The 27,132-nt window shown below is 38.1% G+C and overlaps 1 protein-coding gene across 2 annotated transcripts in view; it reads left to right on the forward strand.

Annotated features, from left to right (window-relative positions):
• The window catches only part of LOC122659794 (protein arginine N-methyltransferase 1.5), an 84,661-nt gene that overhangs the window by 21,131 nt on the left and 36,398 nt on the right, over window positions 1–27,132 (forward strand). Inside the window, exons 2-8 of one of the 2 annotated variants that reach the window (XM_043854930.1) lie at window positions 1,612–1,729; window positions 20,817–20,926; window positions 21,436–21,525; window positions 21,625–21,690; window positions 21,822–21,907; window positions 22,005–22,080; window positions 22,192–22,278. In XM_043854930.1, the coding sequence (XP_043710865.1) occupies window positions 1,612–1,729; window positions 20,817–20,926; window positions 21,436–21,525; window positions 21,625–21,690; window positions 21,822–21,907; window positions 22,005–22,080; window positions 22,192–22,278 (633 nt within the window). The remainder of the gene's footprint in view (window positions 1–1,611; window positions 1,730–20,816; window positions 20,927–21,435; window positions 21,526–21,624; window positions 21,691–21,821; window positions 21,908–22,004; window positions 22,081–22,191; window positions 22,279–27,132) is intronic. The other variant, XM_043854931.1, reaches the window with a different exon arrangement.

The following is a 27,132-nucleotide window of genomic DNA, read 5'->3' on the forward strand; positions in this document are numbered from 1 at the left end:
TTTTTCAATTTTCTCTGCAAGTGGCAATGCACCGACACTTTAACTCATTTGTGTATAATATGTCAACAAGATATCTAATAATATAGCTTACATTTTCTTGTTCTGTGTGATAAATAACAACTGCTTTATTGTTGAAAAAGCATACATTTCTTTAATCACATCACTGTATCTGCTCTTAACACTTCTCTTTTACGAAAGACGAAATGATCTCAGATGGCATCTTATCAAATGCTTTCACTAAGTTGGTAATATCATGTGAAAAAAGGCTTTCTTCTTCTTTCTGAACGGTCTGTCTGTTGCTTAAGTAATTGGCATCAATCATTAATCTTATTGGCATAAGTCTAAATGATTTTTTTTGACTCAGCTCCAAGATTGCTGAACCAGCTTTCTGGTAAAATGGACTGTTGATGGTTGGAGAATTAACCATCAAATATTGAAAGTTGGTGAAAATAAATCTTGATGGGCTTTCTTTGGTGGGTGGTTAGTCAATCACATAACAGTTTTAATCCCTGCATTTTGTGTGAATAGTCAGTCAACTCACTTTGAGTGTGCTAGTCTTGGTTCACAATGCAGGAAATTTTACCCGTTTCTGTGCAAGTGGCAATGCATCAATACTAAATATCATGACAACATATAAATGTTTATGCAAGATTTTCTGATAGTAGAGTGAAAGTGAACACTGAACAATCCTAGAAATGCAATTGGCTAGGGTAATTGTGATTTAGAATATGTGTGTTAGTGTATAAGTAGTACTACAGCTGGTAGGAATTGTGAAATAGCATTTCTAGGTTCAAGTTGTGGTTAGGGTTTTGGCGGCTTGAAGGATGATGATATGGCTAGGTTATGGTATGAGAAAGTGAGTCTTTTTAATGGATTAATTAGAGGAGAATGTGTTTTGTTTTGGCTTAACATGGTATAGAAAGTAATGGAAAACCCATTCCATGCAGTCAGAATCCATTTATGCAATGACCCGAAGTCCATTCGACTCCTGGGGACCCTGAGTTGAGTCAGAAGTCTGAGTTGTTTAGCTATGCCCCTGATCACTGGCAGAAAATGGCAAATAAATGTGTCAATGATACAGAACTAGCATGCAGCTTACCAAAAAAGCCATCTGATTCAGACTTTGACACAAAGAAAGAGAATCTGAATCTGAGTTTCTGATGTATGCAAGTCCTCATATTTAGATTTGATAATTTTCATCTATGTGGTTTTCATTGTGCTGATCCCCTTGTGTGCCATTTTGGCTTCTCATGGTATTGCATCTCCTAATTGAAGTCTCTCTCCTTATCTATTAGTGAATAACCAAATTGAAGTAAAACCTACAAAACTTTACACTGAAAATTAATTTTCCATCCATTTGCAAATAATTCAAACTTTTGTGGGCGTCACAAGTTTCTCCCTTCTTTTTGGATAACGTCTTACATAAAATGAACTAAGTTTGATTTTTTTTTAAAACTTCACTTTTAACTAGAGGGGCCTTAATGTTGGTTCATATTATCTTTGAATCCTGCTAAATGGTTTTTTCCAGCCCAATTTGTGGCAGAAATGATTCTATATCGAAGATATGATGCTTTTCTTTTTCTGATCTTATTTTATAACTTATTGACACAGATGGATCCCACTTATCGGCCTAGTTCAAAAACCAATGGTGGTTGTGGAGCTAGTGTTCTTCCATTTGCAGGCTCAGATTTAGTTTTAAGCCCTTCACAGTGGAGTTGTCATGTTGTGGGTATGTACTATTATCAATCTCAAAATGTAATCTTATCTGGTATGCATGAATGCGTCAGCTCTATATGCTTCTCACATTTCAAACATTTTTTATTTCCTTTTCTTATTAAATTGGATTTGGTGCTTCCTCAAGTAATTGATGACCCAAATTTTGTCTCAATGACTTTGTAATTGGATTATGTATATTTGAATTAGCATCTGAACTATCATCCATTTCTATTGGGATGTCTACTCATTAAATATGTAAGTAGAGATCTAAATGTTTAAATATAACTTTCTGAATGGCTGTCAAGAGATCATTGTAGTTGAATGATATTCATCCCCAGTGTATAAAACCAATCTGTACACAATATTATTTTTACAATTCAGTTGTATCAAGGTTCCAAGTGACCATGGAATGGATGAAGTCCCACCATTGGATTTGAGTCTCTAACCCAAGCTGCATACTTGGTTGTTCTTAATGGATTTTTTTGGACATGTAAGCATTGAGCTAAATCATTCAATGAGTTCTTCTTGGTAAACATATATAGAAGCTCCTTTGTATATGTATCACAAAAGGAACTCAGACGCTCAAATTACTTCATTCTTTTAGATGCTTTAATATCTTGGGCATAGTTGTCAAGGTCGCAAGGCGACCTAAGGCGGTGGAGGGGTAATGTAGTCCTAGATAGGTAAGAGGCCTACTAGGAGCCAAACAACAAGATCAAACAACAAAAGGGGCTGCTGGTTCGAATGGACAGCACTAGGATTTAGGTCAATTCCTAGGGTTTGGGTTGGATATTGGGAAAGGGGTTTATAGGGTATTAATGGGCAGGTCTAGGGGGTTATTTTGGTATAAAGAAGTTAGGGTTTGGGAAGGGTTTAAAATTCTGCAATTTAGGGCCGAATTGGATTTAGGGTTTTAACGGAGGTTAAGGTTTGATGGATGGAGGGGAGTTTGGACTAGGTTTAATGAAGGGGAATGGCTGGACAGATTAGAAGAAGAAGGTTTGAAATCAAATCTCAGATTGAAACTTACTGGATTTGCAGAGATCTTCAATGGTAGCAACTTTGAAGATGAACAATGGGGTCTCCCGATCTACAAGATGCAAGGAGATAAGTAGCAGCCCTCCCGATCTTCACAATCCAAGGAGTCGATTGGAGATCCACCAATCCCTTCACCTTGATATTACTCACAAGGCAACCTTGATATTACTCACAAGGCACACTCACGATGGAGCAAAGGCAGCAACAAAGGTAGCAAGCATAAAGCTGAGTTTTTATTAATCAAATTCGTATTCAATACATGCCCCTTTAGAACTTTATATAAAAGACTCAAAATTAGACTTAGACACTAAAAAGGAATTGCCTAACCTTATCCCTAACCTATTAGGCAACTTAAACTGACTAGGAAACTCAAATAGACTCAAAATAGAGTCCTAATGACTTAAAACAACTTAAACTACTTAGAATAAAGAAGATTCCCTAGTAGCCAATAGGATATAAGAACCTCTTTGCCAATAGGATCACTTCACTTAAATTAGACCAATTGAACCAATTGGATGCAACCAATTTAAACCGGTTCAATTAAAAATACAAAATAAAAACTAAGTATTGGGCTAATCCCGTATGTAACCTATGTACCCCTATTTGAGGCCCAGAAAAATGGCCTATTACATTAGAAACCCATGGGATCAAAGGCCCAACATGTATGTAACCCAACCCTAGACTTATTCTTAATAAAAGAAGCCCAGTTTGGTGATAAATCTGCATCAAGGGGTGCCTAAGCGCTTAGGCAACCAAGGCACCCAAGTGTTATTTTTTATTTTCCCTCTTTTCTAACATTATTTAATATGCTACAATATGTACCTTATATCATCAAAAATCAACATTAATCCCCATCAAGTAATAAAAAATCAATATTAAGCAACATCAAGTCATAAAAAATCAACATTAAGTTATATCAAGTAATCAAAAATTAATATTAAGCCACATACAGTCATCAAAAATCAACATAAAACTAGAAGACAACAGAACTGAAGAAGGAAGCTATTGGAAGTTTGAAACAATCAAAACATACATTTGGTTTATATTGTTCTTAGAAAATATGATCTTATAAATAAGTAATTAAACTGCTCTTGATTTAGAAAAATGTTCTTGTTCTCTAAGAAGTTTGACTGATCAAATGATTTTATTTTTACATGAGATTTTTTGTATAAGGTAGAACACTAAACCAGCTTTTCAACAAATCCAAGATTGTTTAAATCTGATTTATACAAATGGAGTTATATTCTCGTCAAACCTTATTTGGTGTGCACGAATGCTGTCAAAACTCCTCTGAATGAATTTTTTTTTCGATATCAAAACAAATGAATATTTTACCGCACTTTGGGTTTTAAGCAATGTTTTACCATATGAAGATTTATGGAATTTTTAGATTTGATAAGATCCCCAACATTAGAAAGTTGAAAATTTTACCTACTGTAAAAAATCCAGTTTTGTTCTTGAACTGGGGGGGTTGACTATTTATCCTTTTAGAATTTGATTTTTTAACTATTGTTATTGGATTCAAATAGGGGGTATTTGTTTATTTATGAATAATATCTTAAGTAAATGATATAGAAAATATACAAACATTTACTTAAATGATATTTGGCATAAATAAGTGCCAGAACCTGGTTCGATACCAATTAAACCAGTGCAAGACACCCTGTACTAAGGCGACAGTCGCCTAGGACCCTAGAAATCCACCTGGACGCCTAGGCGGCGCCTAGAGATCCGCTTGGACGCCTAGGCAATGCCTTGGCGACACCTTGACAACTATGATCTTGGGTACCAATCTGTAGGCTTTTTCTGTGGATCGACAAGATGTAGCCCAAGAGGTGGTGAATTGGAAATGCTCAGATAATTACCGATAATTCAGAGGATGCTGTGCAAGTGGAAGATAAGAATGCAAACAAGAGAAGACACCAAAGTTAGAGTTGTTTGACAAATGTCTACATCCACTAACCGGACTGTTCTAGCTTTTTCACTAAGGTGTAGCTTTTACCGATGCTAACCAAACAGTTGTTACCCTAGTGTTTAAATACCTGTTGTTCTACTCGGGCTCATGACTAACCCAGTAGTTTCACGGGCTAACTAATAAACCACAGTCTCACTCACCCTAGTGTGGAATCACCAGCTGTTTTCCGGGATTACAACAAACCCAGTTGTTTCCTAAGGTTATAACCAAACCTATGTGTATCTAGGCTCGAACCTAACCTTTTTACTCACTCTAAATTTCTTTTAGAGTTTTTGCATACTCATGATCACCTATGTGTTTTGAGTGTTTCTAGGCTCGCGCCTAACCTTTTTACTCACTCTAATTTTCTTTTGAGTTTTTGCATACTCATGATCACAAGCCTCCTGAATGGGTTGATACATATCATTGTACAGATAAACTCCCTCTTGATAGGTGGGGATATGCAAGATAGGCTCTTTTTATTTAGGCGGACTCTGCAATAAATATGCAGTTAAGGGTCTTGTGAGAGGAGTAATGAACATGGTTTTAAATTGATGCATTTTGGCATCGGTAGGTATCGATTCAATACATATTATTAAAAATAAGAATGTATCAACTGATACTGGTTGATCCAGTTCGATATTGGACCGGCACATGTAAGATATCCTTCCTTTAATCTGCAAAACAGAAACCGTGAGTGAGATACGAAACCGAGAGAATAAGGCCTTTGAAATTTGTTTTTCTCTTCGATTTGAATTAGGGGAAATCATCTAACATTAAAATACCCTAATCCTTACAATTTTAAAATGTCTTGGAGATTTACAGGGCTCAATTCATGGATGAAAACAGATTTGGGAGAAAAGAGGTAAATTTGCAGATTTCTTTTTTTTTTTTTCTTTTGTTATGCATCACTAGATTAGGTAAAAGCAACTCAAATCTTTGCATCAAGCTGATATATATATTACATAATAAGGTATTTATGCTTCAAAACTGTATTTATATGTATCATAGGCACATCCTTGCATTTCTTGACCTTTTCCATGTGTGTCTTTAGCGTATCTTATGTCCCTCCGATTCATTACGATTGCCTTTAATCACCCCTCAGATACGGTAGTCAATGCTGATACTAAAATCCTTGGTAATGAGGCCCATATATATAGGAAAGTTCGCAACAGTCAGAAAACTAGCTGTTTCTGACTGTTGGACCTCATACGATCGACCATCAATTGTATGACTAGCCGTTATCTTCCAGCGACTCTTTTTAGCTAAAGTCCTAACAACTATTTTTGCCGGTCGTTCGTCTGGGTAGCAGTCGACCGTCTGCAATATTTGGGCAAAATCCTTGCTCTTGGGAAGATTACCATGACAAAGTAAGGTGCTGTCCGGTCAACCGTCTGTAGGGTTGATCGTATGTCTAGTTGGATCATCTGATGCAAGGACTGTTAAGTTAGTCTTCTTCTTTCTGTCAATTGACTGGACCTTTCAGCTGGTCGATTGCCCACTCTGTTAAGTAAATTGATTGTCAACTTGATCTCCTAAGAGATTGGTTGACTACCTATTCTTTGTTGGTGACTTATTATAGATTAATAAAGGGCATTTAAGCTGTTTGAGTTGTTACCTAGGATATCATGGAGATATACAAATAATGATTCTAATCCTATGAACTTTTGAAGCTTGAACTTGATCACTTTAATCCTTTGATGTGCGAGCTTTTAGCTCCTTCAAAGTCATTGGCATCTGTCATTCCTTGAATAACCTTGGCTTGGTGAAGCTTGTATGTTGTGATCACTAGCTTCTCTGTTGCTCTTCAAACAGGCTTGCTTGATACTTCCAGTTCAGTATAGGCTTGATGCTTGCTTTTCCAATATAAAGTACATCTTGAGCTCCTTGGGAATATCTAAACCTTTTCACACTCAACAGATGTTAGTATTACCATGACCATCTTCCAGATCATCACCAATGTGTCAAGTTATTAGGCTGACACCTAGATGTCCATGTTTGACATCACCAAAACTAAGTTGGAGTATTTGGGTAGATTACTATCTCTCAATATTTTCTACAATGTAAATTGTTCACTGTCCAATTTATTTTGTCAAATATTTAAACATCAAATTATTTTGTTAAGGCTATGTTTGGAACGCAAGAAATGGATAGAAAAGAAAAAATACATAATAGTACAAAATTAATGATGAGTTTATGTGTCTCTCTTCTTTTTCATTTTTTTTTTCTTTTCTTTTCTTGTATAGCCTAATGTCTAGTGCTATATTAGGAATCAACATCAGCTAACCATCAACATAGGATATAACACTCACTATTTGTGCTTGTATCCCCCCTCCCTTTTGCTTTTTTTAAGATCATTATTTACTTCATTGGAAATTCAAACATCTTACAATGGGTAACTATTTTGATTCAGAATTGCCACCTGAACCACAATGCAGCAGCCACATTCTCATATGATTTAGGGAGGGAGGGACGGATTGCCTAAAATGCCCCTTGTTGCTTTATGGTTGTTTGCCTTAATTGTGAATACAAATGCAAGATCAACTCATAGTTATGCCTTCAGTTAAATTAGTTGTTGGGTTGGGAAACAGTAAAATCTTTTCTTTACAGAGGCAAATAAGAAACTCATTTGCAAATGAAGTCTTTTGATGATCAGCTTGTAGACTTCTGTGCGCATTTTGTTTCATCTCATCCGCTGATTGTGAGGTATACATTGAGGATTAGTTAAAAATTTGATTAGCTTCTAACTGATATGTGATCAGTTGGGATTGGACTTTGGGTAATCTGGTGGGCAAAGGCCTCATATTGCTATGACAAAGGAGGTTTTATTTTTCTCTGAATGACAGGATTGTTTCTACAATGGATTTAATTAGTTATAAGAATTTTGTGTCTATGGAAAACATGGGATGATCCAGTGATGCACTATATTATGATATTCCATATCTCCTATTCATGGCAGACTTAACAGTAGGGGACTGCCCCTTACCCTTTTCTTGGATTCACTGTTACCCTGGACTTGGACCTAGGATGACTCTTACCATCTAATGAGTCAACCTTTTTGACCTTAATAGGCTACATTTTTGACTGTTTAATTGAAATGGTTGATTGATTTCTTGATGTAATTATGCTGTCTATGATCTGTTATGTTTTTTTCCCTGGAATCTGGTGCTTCTGATTACCAGCATGTGGTGTAGACTTGTCAGTATAATTTCCCAGTGTTTTAACTGCACATGTCTCGGGTAAGCAGCACATTCCTTGAGGTGTTGTGCTCCATTGAAATGTAGACTAATCCTGTACCAGGAAATCCAGCAAGAGACTAGGTCTTAACAGAATCACAGCATAGAAAAGATAGGATATAGAACTAACAGAATAGAATGACACTGGGTCTAAAAAAAATAGAAGAATTGAAAGAACAGGGCAAGAATCCACCAAACCTGTGAAGAGAATCCACGGTTTCACCAAGGAATCCACAACAGCAACTGTTGAGTACACGACAACTGTTGAATACACAACAGCCATAACTTCAGAAAACTAAACTGATATTTACTTTAAACGGTTGGGGGTGGGATAGGATATACATATATTTATAGGGTAAGGTGCTCCGAATCGTGTAGGATTAGGACTAGTTATAGATTACCTTGTCAAAAAGAATTATAAAAAACAGCAACCTATTTTACTAAAAGATTGCCATGCAATCCTAATCCAGCTAAGATAATATAAAAACCAGTAACAAAATTTGAAGGAAAACAAACATTAGGACCTTGACTAACATAACCCATATTCCTAACTCCTACCTATTTCTTAGGCTCATTAAAGTGGCCCATTACAATGAAACTCCTTGGACCGAATGGTCAATACATATGTATCCTTAGATTTTATTTCCTCTAAAATAAGCCCTCTTGTAATTTATCTGCATCAATTCCCCCTTGGTGCAATCCAGGGTTCCAAGACTCGATTCGGATTGCTTATGTGCACACTCGAACTAATATCAACTCAAACAAGCAAGTTAGTGGCAAAACTGTAAATAATCTGATATTCGAAGTCCTTTAAGGAAGAGTAAACAAAATCAGTGGCAGAATAGTAATTAATTTGAAAAGGGGAGAAGGAAACTGGAATGTAAAAACATTAGTGGAATAAAATGAATATAACTTATGAAATAAGGGGCTACCTGGCAAATGATATAAAATAGGGTTTTAATAGCAATAAGAAGAAGAGTTCTTCTTCTTCAACCTTCTGACAGGGACTAAATCAGCGATGGTATGCTTCTCGGGTTTGATCTGGTTTCCTACAGGGAGCTTCCAACGTCTTTAAATCTTGGGACCAAGTGAGTGATCACTAATCCTATGGAGTACAACCCAAAGAAGCCTCAACAAGCAAGCTGGACTCCCAGATAAACTTTTGAATAAAAAGGTAGCGGTAGTTGCAGATCCAACAAAGGTTCAAGCTTCAATCCTTGCTGTAGGTTGACTTTTGGCCTTTTGGGTACAAGGTCGGACTGGAGTCTCTTGTTGAAGAGGGACTAACACACAGGACCTCAAAAAGTAAAGAAGAGAAACGAGAGGGACCAGTCCTCGCTTGTTGGGTTGCTAGGGCTGCTGGTTGCTGGAATAGGGAGAGGAAATCAAGTTGAGTTTTAGTAAGAAGGGGAACAGGGGAAGGAAAGGAGTAGAAGAGTGCTGATAATAAAGAGAGGAAAATAAATCCTCAGATCTAATGTGGTACCTCTTGCCATTAAGTTCTGGTGCTTCCAGGAGTGAAGGAAGAAACAGTGACAAAGAAGATTTTGTACCTTCGGAATAGGAGGGAAAAGCATGCCACCAGCTAAAAAGCCACGCAACACCACAACAGGCAACTCAACATTCCTTGCAATTCATTCTCATCCTGTAATATCCAATGTAGTACACCAATATAAAGAAAACTAATACTATAAAACCAACTCTAAAATGGAAACTAAACAAATTAGGCAATGTCTCAAAATAAAGAAGCTACCAAAAGAATTCCTATGTAATCTACACACCCAAATAAAATGGAATAAACTAAAAGATTACATCTTATATCAACTACCAGCCCCCTTTAGACCAGAAAACTTGGTCAGACAGGGTGCGTCTTGGCTTAGATCTCCAAAGAGGGTCATTCCAGTCCAGCTAGGCTAGGGCAACTGCATCACCCCTCTGTTGAAAAAACTTGTCCTCGAGTTTTGAGGTGCCGTAGAATCAGCACCACACGTTTAACTTTCATTCTGAGATAAAGTTCTGGCTTCTCTCTCTCGAAGAATAAAACCAACAACTCTAGAATCCTTATTGTCTAAGAAATGATGGCTATGATACCAAAAAATGTAGACTAATCTCGAACCAGAAAATCCAGCTAGAGACTAGTTTTTAGGATGGCAGAAAAGAGAATGTAAGATATGAAACTAATAGAACAGAAAATGAAACTAGATCTAATAGAAAATAGAAGAGTTGATAGAACATGGCAGAAACCCACAAAACCCATTAAGAGAATCTGCCCATCCACTAAGGAATCCACCAAACACACTACCAAATCCACATGATCCAAATTTTGAGAATGCTGAACTGATATGTTATGTACAAATCATTTTGGGGGGGGTGGGGGGTGATGCAGCACCAAGTGCCCACATCCGTAGGAAGAAGAAGAAGAAGAAGTCCTGAAATTAGGGCTTAGTTTGGAGCCATAGCTTAGGTTTGCAATTCTAGTATTTTTCCATTCCATAGTTTATTTTTCTGTTTTAAATTGAACTGGTTCAAATTGGTTGCATCCAATGGGTTCATGTTGAGTTACGTAACCCGATAAGGGTACTTTGGGTTTTTTCTTTTGTTATTTGTTTCTTTATTTCTCTTCTTAGCTATTATAGTTGGCTATGGAGGGTATACATGTAATAATTCTGTCCTAATTAATGAAATCTATATAGAGGGGCTGAGGAGAGTCACAACTCACTCAAGCATTTCAGCTCTCAGTCTCTTCTCTCATCTTCTAACATGTTATCAGAGCATAAACTGATCTACGGTTCAAACAGCCACCATCTTCATCGTTTCTCTCCATCTCTAACAGCCCCTTCTTTTACTTCTTTCTCTCTTCATCTTCTTGGTCTTACATCTGCACTAAGGGCAGCACATATGAGGTGATCTATTGATCTTGTGCTGTCCTTCATCTACCTCATTCATTCAATGTTCTAGAAGCATACCTTTGGATTGATAGCTGCTGCCCCCTTCCTGCGATTTTGGAGTCTTCATATCTTGGAGATCGAGTCTTATCAAAGAGTGAAGATCGAGTCTCCCCTTCTTGAAGATCCATATTAGCATACCTTTGACAGCTCCTATCATCCATTATTTCAAACTACAACAGCAGCTACAGCTCTCCAAGACAAAAGTCGATCTCAATCGATATATGGTTCTACTTCTCTGTTGCTGCTGATCTTTTGAGTGGTGGTTATCACATACTAGAGCAGTCTTTGATCCAAGTTTGAGGCCCATCCTCTAAGTTTTTGTGCAAGTTCTCTCTATTTTCCCTTTCAGCCATCGATTTCAGCATACAAGTGTGCTCAACAGGTGTTCGATGAATTACCTCTTATAGTTCTCCTTCTCCGATTGGTCTGAAATTTTGAGGGTTTCTTCCATCTTCATTCAAGAGTACTTGGTCCATATTTCAGCTTATTTCCTTAGATTTCTTGGGGATATTGCTATCCTTGTGTTGCTGCCTTGTTTGTTGAAGCTTCTTTCTTGAATCAGCATGCCTTGCACCGATGCCTCTTCTGCAACCTCTGGGCAAGATGGACAGCCCCGGATAGAACTCCTTCCACTTTCTGCTCCTATCAAGCTTGATGGGACAAATTACCTCAAGTGGTCTCGGACCACCTATTTGACCGTTGCAGGTCGAGGACTGGCGGGTCACATACTTGGGACTATTCCCATGCTCCCTACAGCTGGGTCTCCGCAAGCGAAGTGGCTGTCCAATGATGCCATGGTCATGTCTTACTTGTTGGCATCCATACAACCAAATCTGTCCGACAACTTCATTCTTCTAGAGACGGCCCATCAAATCTGGAGTGCCGCCAAGGAGACTTATGGGTGTATTGGGAATGCTGCCCAAGTGTATGAGATTCGCAAAAGGCTCATGGGCTCACTCAGAAGGAGTTGTCTGTCTCCACATACTATGCTACACTCAAGAGCTTGTGGCAACAATTGGATCATTACTCCACTTATCAGCCATCTACACCTTCTGATGTTGCTACCTACCGTAAACACGTCGACAGTATCCATGTGTACGACTTCTTGGCTGGTCTAAATATGGAGTATGACCCTATTAGAATGCAAGTGCTGAACCAGTCTCCCTTTCCTAAATTGGAGCAGTCCTTTGCCATGCTTCACACAGAGGAGACTCGTCGGGCTGTGATGTTACAAGCTCCCACTGTTGCTAGGTCTGCCCTACAGACTATTTCCAGCCCTGCTCCTATTGCCACTACTGACAGTAGTACTTTTGCTTCCATAGAGCCTGTCAAGTGTGAGCATTGCCATAGGCTGTATCACACTAAGGCTTAGTGTTGGAAGTTACATGGGAAGCCCGCTGATTTTAAGGCAAAACGAGGCCAGGGGAAGCTCAACTCGAAGGCCAATCTAACTGATGCCACTGCTCCTACGGCTACAGTCCCCTCTGCTGATATTGGTTTTACTCAGGATGAGATGCTAGCCCTCTGTTGCATGCTCCAGCCACCTTCCGCTGTACCTTCCACTTCATTTGCTCCCTCATCTGGTTCTTACTTTGCCTAAGGTATTCCGATCAGTAGTCATTGTGTATCGACAGTCTCTAGTCCTTGGATCATAGACTCTGGTGCCACTAACCACATGACTGGCTTCTCTAATGTATTTCATCATTATTCTCCGTGGTCTGGCAAAGATACTGTTCGGGCAGCGAATGGTTCCATTTCTCCCATTCATGGAAAGGGTTCCATTCACTGCTCTCCTACCATTACCCTAAATTCTGTTTTGCTTGTTCCTTCCTTTCCTACTAATCTTCTTTCCATTAGTAGTCTAACCAAAGATTGAAATTGCAAAATAACCTTCTTTCCTTCTCATTGTGTCATACATGATCTGGAGAAAGGCCACGCGATTGGGGGTGGTAAGGTACATGGTGGTCTCTCTACCTACTCGACACGGGTCAGACTTGTCCACCAATTGTTTCCTCTTCGGCTCATCAATAACATTCAACAACTTCTTCGGATCTCCATCTATGGCATTGTCAGCTTGGTCACCCTCCTTTGAGAACTTTAGCTTTTATGTTTCTTCATTTAGTTAAAGATTGTAACAAGGATGAGTTTTTATGTGAAGCCTGTGTCTTGGCTAAGCAGACTCGTTCTACTTACTCTCCAATCAATGAAAGAAGTACTTCTCGTTTTGTTTTAGTTCATACTAATGTGTGGGGCCCTGCCCGTTGTGTTTCCATTTCTGGCTATAGATGGTTTGTGTCCTTCATTGACTACTTTACTCGGACCACTTAGGTGTATATGATGCAGCACAAAAGTGAGGTTTTTCGATGTTTCCAGCTATTCCATTGTATGATTCAGACCCAATTCAAAGCCAAATAAAAAATTTTGCGGAGCAACAATGGCAGAGAATACATGGAAGGTCAATTTCAGTTTCAAACCTATTTGGTTGAGAATGGCATTATCCATCAGACCAGCTGTATAGGCACCCCTTCCCAGAATGGAGTCTCTGAAAGGAAAAATCGACATCTTTTGGAAGTAGCTTGGGTAATTATGTTTGCACGGCAGGTTCCTCCTCAATGTTGGAGTGATGCCATACTCACTACTGCCTACCTCATTAACCATAAGCCTACCCTTGTCCTTGATGGGCATTCTCCTGTTGACCCCCTTCAAGGTTCCTCCTCCTTTGTGCCCCCCCCCCCCCAAAAAAAAAAAATCTTTGATTGTGTTTGCTATGCTCGCAATCATCATCTTCATGGTAAGCTTGATCCTCGGAGCATCAGTTGTATTTTTTTTGGGGTACTTCGCCACCTAGAAAGGATACAAATGTTATCATCCCCCTTTTCTTTTTTTTTTTTACCATGGACATTGTCCTCCATGAATCCTTGCCATACTATTCTCAACCACCTCTTCAGGGGGGGAGCATGATCCAGTGTTTGAAGATGTGCCTGATCTTCTACCAGCTCCTATTCAGGGGGAGTCTTCTTCTACCCTTTCGGCTCCTATTCAGGGGGAGCCTCCTTCTCCAAGAGTTGCAACTTCAGTCTCTAGTATGCCTTCTATTCAGGGGAAACGAAGACCTGTGAGCCAAATTCTTGTGGATCAAGTCTTCAGCCGGAAACACAAAGAGCAAGTTGAGATCACCATTGCTGTACCACTTCTCCAACCGTCAGAACCTGATCCAGATTCTGCTACGTTGCTTGGTAAGGATCATTTACCTATTGCTACCCGTAAAGGCATTAGGTCTTGCACCCAATATCCTATCACCAATTTTGTTTCGTATGATGCTTTGTCCCCTTCCTATTATGCTTTTGTGTCCTCTCTTTCCTTTGTTTCTATTCCTTGAAAATTGCAGGAGGCAATAGCAGATCCAAAGTGGAAGACAGCAATGTTGGAAGAGATGATGGCCTTATCTAAAAATGAAACATGGGAGTTGGTAGCCCATCCTTCGGGCAAGAAAATAGTGGGTTGCAAATGGGTGTTTGTTGTCAAGCAAAAGCCTGATGGAACAATGGACAAATATAAGGCTAGGTTGGTGGTCAAGGGCTTTACCCAGACCTATGGCATTGATTATCAGGAGACATTTGCCCCAGTGGCAAAGTTGAATACCGTTCGGGTTTTGTTATCATATGCTGTAAATCTTGGCTGGGATTTGTAGCAATTGGATGTGAAAAATGCATTCCTTCATGCAGAACTGGAGGAGGAAGTCTATATGGAGGTTCCTCCAGGTTCTACTTGCGACAAGACTCATGGGATGGTTTGTAGACTGAAGAGGGCATTATATGGGCTGGAACAATCTCCTCGGGCTTGGTTTGGCAAATTCCATAAATCAATGATCTCTGTAGGATACAAACAGAACATTGCTGATCACACCTTGTTCATCAAGCGGGATGGAGATAAGGTTACTCTTCTCATAGTCTATGTCGATGACATAGTGGTGACCTTAGTAAGTTCGGGAACGGCAATTGAACGGGAACGGATACGTTCGTCAATTAAATGGACTAGACGGCAATAATACTTTTCAAAAATCCTGTGTAATAAAACGCATACGGCAATAATTCGATACGTGTTTAATACGTGTTTAATAAGGCTACTCTATAAGCAAAAATACGGGCATATATTTACTTTATAATAGACATGCACCACCTAATAAACAAAATAATAGCATATAGACAATGATTTTATCAAAAAGAAACCTCACAACTTAAATAAACACAATATAATATCCCCTATTGCATCTCATAAGATTATCATTTAACAAATCAAAATATCACTAAAAGTATCTCATCCGACATAAAAAAAAAAAATAAGACATACTGTGTTCTAGAACTCATCTCTAAGATGAACTAACATAACCAATGGAAGTTCATTTGCCTCTGCAATCGCCAATTCACCCAGTTGCAATTAACCGGCCACCTGGACTGAAATGAGAACGGAGATGAAGAAGATGAACGGAATGGGGGCAGTCGACGGCTAGGGTTTGAAGAGAAGAAGACCAAAATCGTATTATGCGAGGGTTTTGTTTTGCGTTTTTTCTTCTTTAAGTTTTGAGTTTTTTTTTTTTAAAACAAAACAAAACTTAAATTAAAAAGAATTAAACGCGTTTAATACGTGTATAATACGAGTGTACTTAAAAAACAAGCATTTTACCAGATATAAAAATATACGGTAAAATAACTTTTTTTGAATTAAACATTCGGATACGAGTATAATACGCATATTATATGCAAACTTACTAAGGTGGTGACTGGCAATGATGCAGAGGAAGTCTCTCACCTAAAGACATTCTTGGGCCGAGAATTTGAGATCAAAGACCTAGGACAGTTTAAGTACTTTCTTGGGATTGAAGTTGCCCGTTCCCCTAAAGGCATCTTTCTCTCCCAAAGGAAATATGTTCTAGACTTACTTTCAAAGACTGGTTTGTTAGGATGTCACCCATGTGACATCCCTCTGGAGGCTACTACTCGTCTACAAGAGAAGGATGGTGATCCAGTTGATAAGGGGTGCTATCCCACACGAGACCAGACATTGTGTTTGCTGTCAGTTTGGTCAGTTAGTTCATGCATGATCCCTACTCCACCCATATGGCTGGTGTTCTTTGTATTCTCCACTGTTTGAAGTCAGCTCCAAGGAAAGGGATTCTCTTATCTCCACATGATCATCTCCTCATTAAGGCTTACACAGATGTTGACTGGGGTGGTAACCTTGACAGAAAATCCACTTCAGGCTATTGTACCTTTGTCGGAGCTAACCTTGTCACATAGCGAAGTAAAAAGCAAAATGTGGTGGTTAGGTCCAGTGCTGAAGCAGAATTCCGTGCCATGGCCCAGGGCATATATGAACTATCATGGTTTCAGAGTTTACTCCAGGATATTGGTAGTCGTGTTCATCATCTAATGATGTTGTACTGTGACAACAAAGCGGCAATCAACATTGCTCACAATCCAGTGCAACATGATCGTACTAAGCATGTGGAGATCGACAGACACTTCATCAAGGAAAAGTTAGAAAGTGATCAGATCTGTATACCCTTTGTGAAGTCAGGAGATCAACCTGCAGATGTCTTCACCAAAGGGCTAAGTAGAAAGTTGTTTCATCCTAGTTTAGTCAAGTTGGGCATGCATGATATATATGCACCAACTTGAGGGGGAGTGTTGAGTTATGTAACCCGATAGGGGTACTTTGGGTTTTTTCCTTTGTTAGTTGTTTCTTTATTTCTCTAATTTATAAAGACAGGCTGAGGAGAGTCACAACTCACTCGAGCATTTCAGCTCTCATTCTCTTTTCTCATCTTCTAACAATTGGTTCAATTTAAGTGATTTAGTTAAGTGTCTTTTAATTTAAGTTAGAAGAGACAATTAGGTCTTTTTACTTTAAGTTTTAAGTTATTTTATGTTAAGCAACATCCGTCCACGATTTTTGAAGGATGTGTTTAAGTTGTATTAGGTTTTGGCCGAAGAGTAGGTGGATTTCCTACGACTCCTTGCGCCTTGTCGGCTTGGAGGATCCTCTACAATTGGAAGGTGGTTCTATCCTTCTATCACAGAGCTGCTGCCTCCATTGAAGATCTTCTTCAACCAGTAAGTTAGTTATTTAGTTTCATTCATCCCCTTTTTCTTCTAATCCTCCATCCCAAACCTACCCCATCCCAATCGATTCCCATAAATCCTAAATCATCTAAGTTCTGTCCAGCACTATTTTATTAGTCAAATCCCCTCAAATTTCACACATAACATCCTTACTTCTTCAACCAGTAAGTTAGTTATTTAGTTTCATTCATCCCCTTTTTCTTCTAATCCTCCATCCCAAACCTACCCCATCCCAATCGATTCCCATAAATCCTAAATCATCTAAGTTCTGTCCAGCACTATTTTATCAGTCAAATCCCCTCAAATTTAAGACATAACATCCTTACAATAAACCTTCCACTCGACCTAGCTTGCTGCCCCATCCCCAACAGCTAAACCCTAATTTCCCCTCTTCTCTGTAAGACCTAAAATCAACCTAAAACCTGTCCAGACCTAACTAGCCATCCAATTCAGCCCAAATTACAGTCGAATCTCCCTCTCCCTGCCAGTGATACTCGACCAGAACCCCAGCCCTAAAATCCTATTAAAAACCCTAGTTTCAGCCTAAATTCTAAAACCCAAAACCCAAAACCCTAACCCTAATTTTCTGAAATTCAATTTTTTAGTTAAACATCATCCAAACCTACATTATTAGACTCCCTAAAACCTGCCTATTAAAACCATATAAGAATTACCCCAATCCCCCAAGCCTAACCCTAGAAATTAACCTAAAAACCCTAATTCTGCCCATTCGAACCAGTGCCCCCCTTTGAGATCCGGTTGCTTGGCCTCTAATAGGATCCTTCTCCTATTTAGAGCTACATTAGGGGGGGGGGGGGAGTGTCATAGGCCTTGACATCTATTCAAAGTGTAAGCTACCCCTAACAGGATAGCATGAGGACTGATTATGGATGAACCTATCCAAAAGAAAATAATGAAAAAACAGCAATACTAAAAGACTGCTACTAGGAATTTGAGATAAGCTGGAAATTTAGCATCCCAGTTGATCCAGCTAAGATAACATTAACAATAGCAACAGAATTTAAAAGAAAACAAACAATTAGACAACTTTTCTAATTAATAAATCCCATATTCCTAATTTCTAATTCCGAGTTCCAACCCATAGTTTAGGCCCATTAAAGTGGCCCATTACTATGAAAACCCCTTGGACCAAAGTCCTAACACATATGTAACTCAACTCAATTCTTATTTTAGTTAAGACTTCAGTAATTTAGCTGCATCACATTGCCTTTCTCATTGTCTTATGTTACTGAGGTGCATGACTTTGTGCTGTTTTTGTGTGCCTGATGTGCCTTCTGGTAATATTGTTGATGCAATTAAATCACTTGAATAGACTTATTTTACTAGAAATAAGCATTGGGTTGGGTTATATATGTGTTGGGCCTTTAGTCCAATGGGTTTTCATTGTAATGGGCCACTTTAGTGGGCCTATAATATGGGTGCAGGCAAGGCATACGGGATTACTTAGTTGAGTGTCTTTATTAATTGTTATTAAGTGTTTTAGTTAGGTTGGATTAGGATTCTACAAGTCCAGTCCTGTTTTGAGTTAGTTTCCTTTATTATTTCAGTTCTCTAGTAAGTTTAGGCTACGTTATTATTAGTTAAGGATTGGGTTAGGCCTTTCCTTTTTAGTTTAGGATTCTATTTTTGAGTTTAATAAATAAGTTTATGAGGGTGACCAGCATTGTACATGAATTTTGATTAATGAAAACAAAGCCTGCTGCTTTTTTCTTCCTGCGTGAAGAATCCCTTGTGTTTGATCAGGATCCTTGTGTGTGATCAAGGCTGGTTGGTTTTTGATCCATCCATACCACCTTGTTGTGTGAAGCCCGGGTCAGCCGGGTGTTTCTCTGTCTCTATACTATTCTTCCATCCTTCTTCCTCTCCATTCACAAGTAAATTTAAGGTCTAGTTATTTTTTGCAATTTATTCTCTAGTACTCGCTGTTCTAGTTCTGAAATTAGATTCTGTTTTAACCGGAATTCATATGCAAGGCTTTTTTTGCATGAATTCTGATTAGAGCAATCCGACCGATAGATTCTGCCCATATTTTGATCTAATGTTCTTCAATCCAAAAGAAGTACTCGAGTCAATTTGGACAAGATTCTGACCTGAAGTTCTTGTTTTATTTCTGATTTCCAATTCTGCCCTTATATTTCTTACCTACTGTTATGTGCATCTGAGTACCGATTCAATTTACTTTTATTACTGATATTTTTTGACTAATTTTATACCCTATGATCAGAATTATATATCCAATATAATTTTGTTCTCTGATTTTTATTTCGATTGGACAATTTACCAAATTGCCTGTCTCCTAGTACAACTCTGAGTTGTCCATAATTGCTGATCCAACTTGTGGATTGATCTGAAACTTTCAGCAGGTATTCCATCATCTGAATAGGCATCTAGATTTGAGTTTCAGCCCTTGTTGACCATCTGATTTTGTGTTATCTGAAATCTCGCTAATTTGAACTATTTCTTTGATTAAAGATCTTGTCTATTGGTACTGTTTTGGAGTCTTCAAATTCAGTATTATATTAATTGTACCTTTATACACATCAGGTGTTGGGTTGCTCTATTCAAACAAACAGAGCATAATCTGTTTTAAACTGAGCTGGCTCTATAATTTTATAAATTAGTTAGGTTATGAGGCTTGGACATTCTTTCATCTGTGTTTCTTAGTATTTGTTGTTGATTACTTATAATTTTGTATAGGTTTGTGATGTTATTGTCATATTTTATAATAAGTTATTGTATACTATGTTATCATTTATCTCAATTATATATCTAAGTTTTTCAATATTTATTCTATATTTTAATGCAACTTTGATTGCCTAGGTCAAACTCCAGCTTTGACTAGATTTGTTTGAGCAACTCTTTCTTTTTTCCTTCTTTTAGATTGAGACTGTAAGCCACTTAGGATTTTTTAAGTCTTTTTAGCTACTCTATTTTGTACTAATTTCTATTAAACTTTGGGAATATTTACGGATTGATTAATTGATTTACATTTATATGAAAAACAGTGCACGTGCATGTCTTGCCTTCCGCCTCGCATTTCTGGCATTATGCCTCAAGTGCGCCTCATGCCCTTAACAACTTTTTAATTGCTGTTTGTGGTACTGCTTAAAACTACAACAAAGTTTAAAATTTTGGATTTTGGTGGGATTTCAGTCCCCTTCAAGACCAAAATATTTCATAATTTTGGCAATTTTAGGGCTGAAATTTGGTCCATTTTGGTGAAAAATGATAGAGAGTGCGTATTTAAACATGTTTGAATCATTAGATTGAAAAAGAAACCCAAAGCTGTAGTTTGGTTTCGGACCCTGCGACTGTGATGACCATGTCATGCTCTGCGGCTCTGCCTGAAGAATCTCTCAAAGTCCATCACAACAGCCCTATAAGCGAGCATTTGAAATTTGTGGTAATCTGTCCAAATGATGCTTCAAATTTACCTAATGTTGAATGGATGCTCCACAGTTGACCACCAAGTCTTGATTTAGCAGCAAAATAAAGGATTTTGCCAAAAGAAGAACGAGATTTTCTAGCAGTTCTGGAGCTCTCAGGTGAAAGGGAGTGAGCTCGAAATTTTACCGTAGTGAGTCGTTATAACTGAAATTTCAGCAAAATGAGTTGAAATTGTGCTAAATTTGAACTTCCCTGTGTTTGCATAGGATTTTGTTTCATCTCCTGTTGAAACCAAGATATTTCGCTGAAATTTCGGACATCCAACTGTAATAGTGGTTCTCTTGATATGATGCTTGGAATTCTGTTAACAGTGGATGTATCAATGTTTATCCAGGCAAGATTAGTTCTTGGATTGATTTGGATTCAGAAGATGAAGGGTTTCGCATGGATTCTGAAATGGTCTTAAAACAACAAATAGCTTGGGCTTCTCACCTCTCATTACAGGTATGTATGCGATAAGCTGTATATGTGTGTCACTGAACTTAGTTCCGAGTCCTAAAGATTCTGTTATTTTTTTCTTCATCAAGGCATTGCTTGACAGCTTTCCCGCCTTGAACTCCGACAATGTCTTCTTTTCTTACTTGGAAAAGGAAAAGGACACTGCCCCACTTGAGTTCCAGTAGGAACATAATTCTTCAGCTTCTTCTAGCTGCATTGTTTTGTTCCTGTTAAAACAGATTTTGGTGCACTATGGGGATGAGTAGTATTATCATTTTGATCTAATATCCTCACCGGGTTGCTGTGCTTCGCTCATGATTCAGCTTGAAATAGCTTAACCTGAGTAATAGTTGAGTTGGTGGTGTGTTTTCATTTGTTGACCTAGTTGAGTTTCAGCCAACAATCTACTTGAATGATGGTTGTTGTAAACATCAGATTGATTAGTTTTGTTTTTATTTTTTTAATACATCATTTTTTCTTTGTTCCATTAAAACTTCATTTTTATGTCATTGCAGGCTTGTCTGCTTCCTCCCCCAAGGGGAACATCTTGTAGTAACTACGCAAAATGTGTGAATGAAATATTGCAGAGTCTAAACAATATGCAGGTAAAACCTTCAATCAAACTATTCTATGATGAGGGCATTTATTGGAGTTCTTTTCCTGTTGTTGTTGGTGACTTTCTTATGATATTTTTATTATTAAAGTTGTGGCTTAGGATTCCATTGCAAAAGTCTGAGGATGATGCTATGGATGGGACCTCCGACTATTTGGTAATTGATAAATGTTCAGCCATTTACAAATATTGCTCTTTGTGATACTCTAGCTACACAACTACCAGAAAGTTTGTAGCAACTTGATCATTGAGATATAACTATGTTCCCTCTTCATACATTTTGTTTGGCAGAGTGTTGACTCTTGGGAATGGTGGAATGAATTTCGTCTGCTTTGTGAACATCACAGTCAGCTATCAGTAGCCCTTGATATATTGTTAGTAAGACAAACTTCTGAATTCTTCTGAGCTTTGGTATCTAGGGAGCTTGTAATGATGTTTCAGGAATTGTACTAAATAAATAATGTTCACCAGGAGTTCACTACCCTCTGGGAATTCACTTGGACGTTGGTTTGGAGAGCCTGTTAGGGCAGCTATTGTACATACCAATGTAAATATTTCTTAAGGTTGATCGGTGCACTATTCTGAAAGTTTAGGTAAACCATGTGGCGTTGATATACATGTTTTGAGTTCTGATTAACTGCTACTCTCAATTTGACAGACTTTCCTAACAAATGCACGAGGATACCCATGTTTATCAAAACGCCACCAGAACTTTATGCCTTTGTTTTTTAATCATTCAGTACAGGTAATGCTTTTGCTGCACTGTGGGCACCCGTATAGCTAATACCAATGTGACATGGTTTCGAGTTCAGGTGTTGGTTGCCAGTATGTGTCTGAAGCAGATTCATCTGAGCTATTATGTGTTGTGCATACGTAACATATAACAGTTCATATGCCATATTATCACCATCCTGATCATTTCATCATGTATGCATCATATGTGCATCTGACATCTGACATACATCCACCATGCATCTACAATGCATGCCATTTACTGTTCCAGTCTTGCTGTGGCAAGACTGTCTGCCACATCACACAAGACACCCACTGCTATACCATATCATGCTGCCAACTGTCCACACGTCTGTAGACCAAGGTACTAAAACTCGGGTCTCGGTGCCAACTCGACTCTTGGAAAAACCGAGACGAGTCGAGATCTCGCCGAGTTGGTGCATTTTTTTTTTTTCAACTCGAAGCCTCAACTTTGGGTCAACCCGAGATCTGAATCCGAGATCCGAGATCTCGCCGAAATATGTCGAGTTTTGTCCAATTAGGTAAGGTATTTAAGTGGTAGGTGGGTTAAAATAATGGGTTGAAACCGAGATTCGAGATCTCGCCGAGATATTGCACTTTTGAGACTTGCAGGCAATCTCGTCTCGGGATTTCGAAAATCCGAGAAACTCAGCGAGATATCGGCAAGATCTCACGAGTTCTCGAACTATGCTGTAGACATGCAATTTCACATTGGATTCATATGACAAATCAGCACAAATACACTTCACCACAAGCATGTCGATCCCTCAAGTATTTGAACAATGTTGCCAACAATTACAACGCATCCATACAGCTAAAATATCCAACACTACCATCCTCTATCATATTTACAATCTGTTTGCTCAATACTTTCTGGTTTTCTTTTTCTGTAGACTCTAGTTTTTTTTTTGTCTCTTTTTTTAATTCTTATTCTAAACTATAAATCAGAATTCTCCTTTTAACTCTTTCTTGGTTTCTTTCAATCCATCCTTTATCACATGTTATGTAATTTTATTTCAAATTTACCCCTTAGCAACCTTATTATAAACCCTGAGCCCAGGAGACATTTCTTTGTATAGATGTTAGGGTGGCTGACCAGACGGAAGTCCCAAAATACCATTAGAGGTTGTATAATAGTACAAAATCTGAAAAAAATTGATTAACAGTGTAAAGTGAAAGTGGCGGCGGAAGCGCAATCAATACGATATCAACTTACAAAAGTTTGCAGCCTTGGATCTCAATGAACTTGGATGCATAGAACACATGAAAAGGAGTTAGGGTTACCTAGGACTCTTAAGTGCCACGCTCCTCCAAAGGATAGCAACATGTGCACTCGAGTCGTCTACTGATTCCCCTCAAGCACCAGATCTTCTTTGTTTTTCGTACTTGAGGAAGAAGTCTCTTTTTCTCTTTCTCTTTCTCTCTAGTTTAATCTAAAAACAAAGTAATGTGTGCAACTGAGTTTCAAGTACGACTTCTCTTTTATAGAAAAACCCTATCTTGAAGATTTCAATTAGGCTTACGAGATTGAACCACATGGTGTGATCCTAAAGGGAGACTATTAAGTTGTCCTTAATTGCACAATAGGACAATACTACCAATGGTATAATCTGAAAACCCCATGAGGTAGATATTTTCATTACACTTTACCTCTACACAACCAACATCCTCAATGCATGCTTACAAGGATGGGATAAAATAACATGCCAAAAAGCAAGTGTATTGTTAATTAAACCGCTAGTATCCAGTCCAATGACCAATAAAATTATTTGAAAAATATTATCAAATAATAATATTAAAACTAATATTACTGAGGCCCCGGATTCCGACCGATCATAGTCAAACAACTCAAATACTTGAATGTTCATCTTTTCTGGGTACGGAAACACCCCCATTCATACATGTACCTCCACATAACAAGCGTCTAGTGTGTAGTCAGTCCTATCAATAGACATCAACCATTGCAACACCATGATTGCATGAAATATAAATGCAACAGTAAGTGCCGTTTAGGTACGAGAAAAGAAACTATCGGAAACTCCCCTTGTGAATACAATGGGGATAAATCAAATCGGGACTTTCAATGGATCAAAGTTCAACACAATTAAGTACCCGTATTTATATTTCCATTCTGATCTCTATTAAAAAATATACAATGTGGCAACCCTAGAACAGAGTGCCCAAGTCTGTCAATAGTTGTGAACAAGTAACGGTAAAAATTGGGCGATTGCACATTATCGGAATAATCACAACAAACACATGAAATAAAATTGTAATAATTAATTTAATCAAATTAAATTAGGTTTGATGGACACACATCAAATGTAAATAATCCAAAATAAACTCCTTATGATAACAAGGGTCATGAGATCCAATAATTATGTGGTCTCTGGTGGATTTGGAAGGGGCAATTTCTCTTTAGTGTGCTTACCCTTCAGGCTTCCACTTCAATGGAGAACCTTTTTCTGTTCTTTATTGACATATCAGAGCATTTAGTTTCTTTAACTAGTTTTTATGCTCATTTTTCTATTATAAATTTGTAAATAAAGTCCCAACATCGAAAATCAAAATAAGTTTTTTTTTTTTTCCTATTTTGTTTTGATTGTAGATATTGTTTGATTAATTATTTCATGCAATGGTGATTAAGAAATTGATTTTAGGGTCACTGATGTTGTCACGACCCAAACTGGTTACAAGCAAGGGTTTAACCCTTACGGGCGCTGATCAAACGATCACTAAAAATCAAACGAAATCATTAAAATTAAGTCATCAAATTCAAGTCTCAAACATACAATATTCAAACGATAGCCTTTAATCTTATAAAAACTTTTTGGTGGCAATCTAAGGTTTGTCCAAACTACAACCTAAAAAACCAATCTATCACAGTTTACCTCTCAAACTGCTCAGTATTACATCCATCTATGAAATAAAAAGTAAATAATGATAATAAATCTTCGAGTCACACTTAACTCTCCACCAAAAGCATACCTTTGTCTCAATCCTCTGTGATGTAAAAAAAAATGGGATGAGCTAAACAACCCAGTAATACAGAATATAATCACAGCACAACACAAAAACAACCAAACAATCACTGCGACTAAACAAAACTTCATTTAGTTTTCTCAAAAATAAAATTTTCACAAAACACTTTTAATTTTAACCACTCTTTATCACTTTAGCCGGCACTAAGGGAAACAGGCTGCCACCGCCCATAACACGAGAGAAACACAGCCCACTGCAATCACTCTCTATTGTCATAAACTTTGTGACTATATATCTCTATTTTCACCCACTCTGTGGCTATGCATACACCATTGTCACCCACACTGTGACTATGTGTATACCCCATTGTCACCCACTCTGTGACTATGGATGTTTCTGCGGCCCCACGGAACACTCTATCTCTCTGGTGGCTATGACTCTCCAACGGCACAATGCAGTATATTCACCCTCAAACAATCCCTTCAGTTGCACTCTTTAAATAAACACATGTTTTAAAGTATAACATGTCAATACTCATACCAAAGCATCCAAGCAATAAACACTAGCCCTTAGGCATCACTTCCACAATTATACATCACACAAAACAAGATTTAAAATCACTAAACATTACTGATGTAGATTCATCATCGAAATGGGCTTCTTTTATTAGGAATAAATCTAGGGTTGGGTTATATACATGTTGGGCCTTTGATCCCATGGGTTTTCTATGTAATAGGCCACTTTTATGGGCCTAAAGTTAAGGTACATGAGTTGCATACGGGATTAGCCCTATAGTTAGTTTATTTTCATGTTTTTAATGTTTTAAATTGAACCGGTCCAAAGCTGGTTTGAACCAATGGTTCAATTTAAGTGATTTTATTAGTTTTTCTTTTAGTTGTTTAGTTGGGTTGGATTAGGATTCTATTTTGAGTCTATTTCAGTTTCCTAGTTAGTTTAAGTTACCTAGTAGGTTAAGAAATGGGTTTAGGCCTTTCCTTTTTAGTGTAGGAGTATAATTTTGAGTCTTTTATATAAGGTTGTAAGGGGGCCAAGTATTGAACACGAATTTGATTAATAAAGCTTTTGCTTGCTGCCTTGCTCTATTGAGTGTTGCCTTGTGAGTAATATCAAGGTGAAGGGACTGGTGGATCTCCAGTTGACTCCTTGCGTCTTGTAGACCAGGAGGATCTGTTATAAGGGATTGGTGGATCTCCAATCTACTCCTTGCATCTTGTAGATCGGAATGACCTGCTTCTAGTCTTAGTCTTCAAGCTGCTGCCATTGAAGATTTGCCTTTCCAAGTAAGTTGTTACTGTTATTAGCCATCCCCTTCTTTTCCTAATCCTCTAAACCCACCCCCATCAATCCCTATTGTCAATACTCAATCGTTACTGCCTTCTTCATCCACCATTAATACCATAGATCCATTGGAACCCTAAAACCTGCAACTATTCTTCTTTCCTTCTAGAAAGGTCACATGCAAGGTGATTTTCGCGAGAATTCTGTCCAGCCAAATCTAAACGTTGGAACCTGCTAAAATTTTGATCAAATCTTCCTCAAACCCTAAGAGAGATCCGATCCAAATTTCAGTACCATCCACCTAGCCGATTGTGTGAAATTACACTTTTATCCCTCTCCTATCTCTACTAGGAAACCTCCTTAACTCCAGATTTAACCATCTGATTTAGCTGTAACTTTCAGCATATATTCCCCTCCATCCTACCCACACTCGACCTAAATATTAAGCCCATTTAACCACCTGATTTCCTACCCTAGAATCCTAGATTCCATCATCTTCTACCTTTCAAACCCTAATCCTAGTTGCTGCCCAGATCCATCTAACCTACTTCCACCCATCCAAAAC

Source organism: Telopea speciosissima, chromosome 4, assembly GCF_018873765.1.
Source record: "Telopea speciosissima isolate NSW1024214 ecotype Mountain lineage chromosome 4, Tspe_v1, whole genome shotgun sequence".
NCBI lineage: Eukaryota > Viridiplantae > Streptophyta > Magnoliopsida > Proteales > Proteaceae > Telopea > Telopea speciosissima.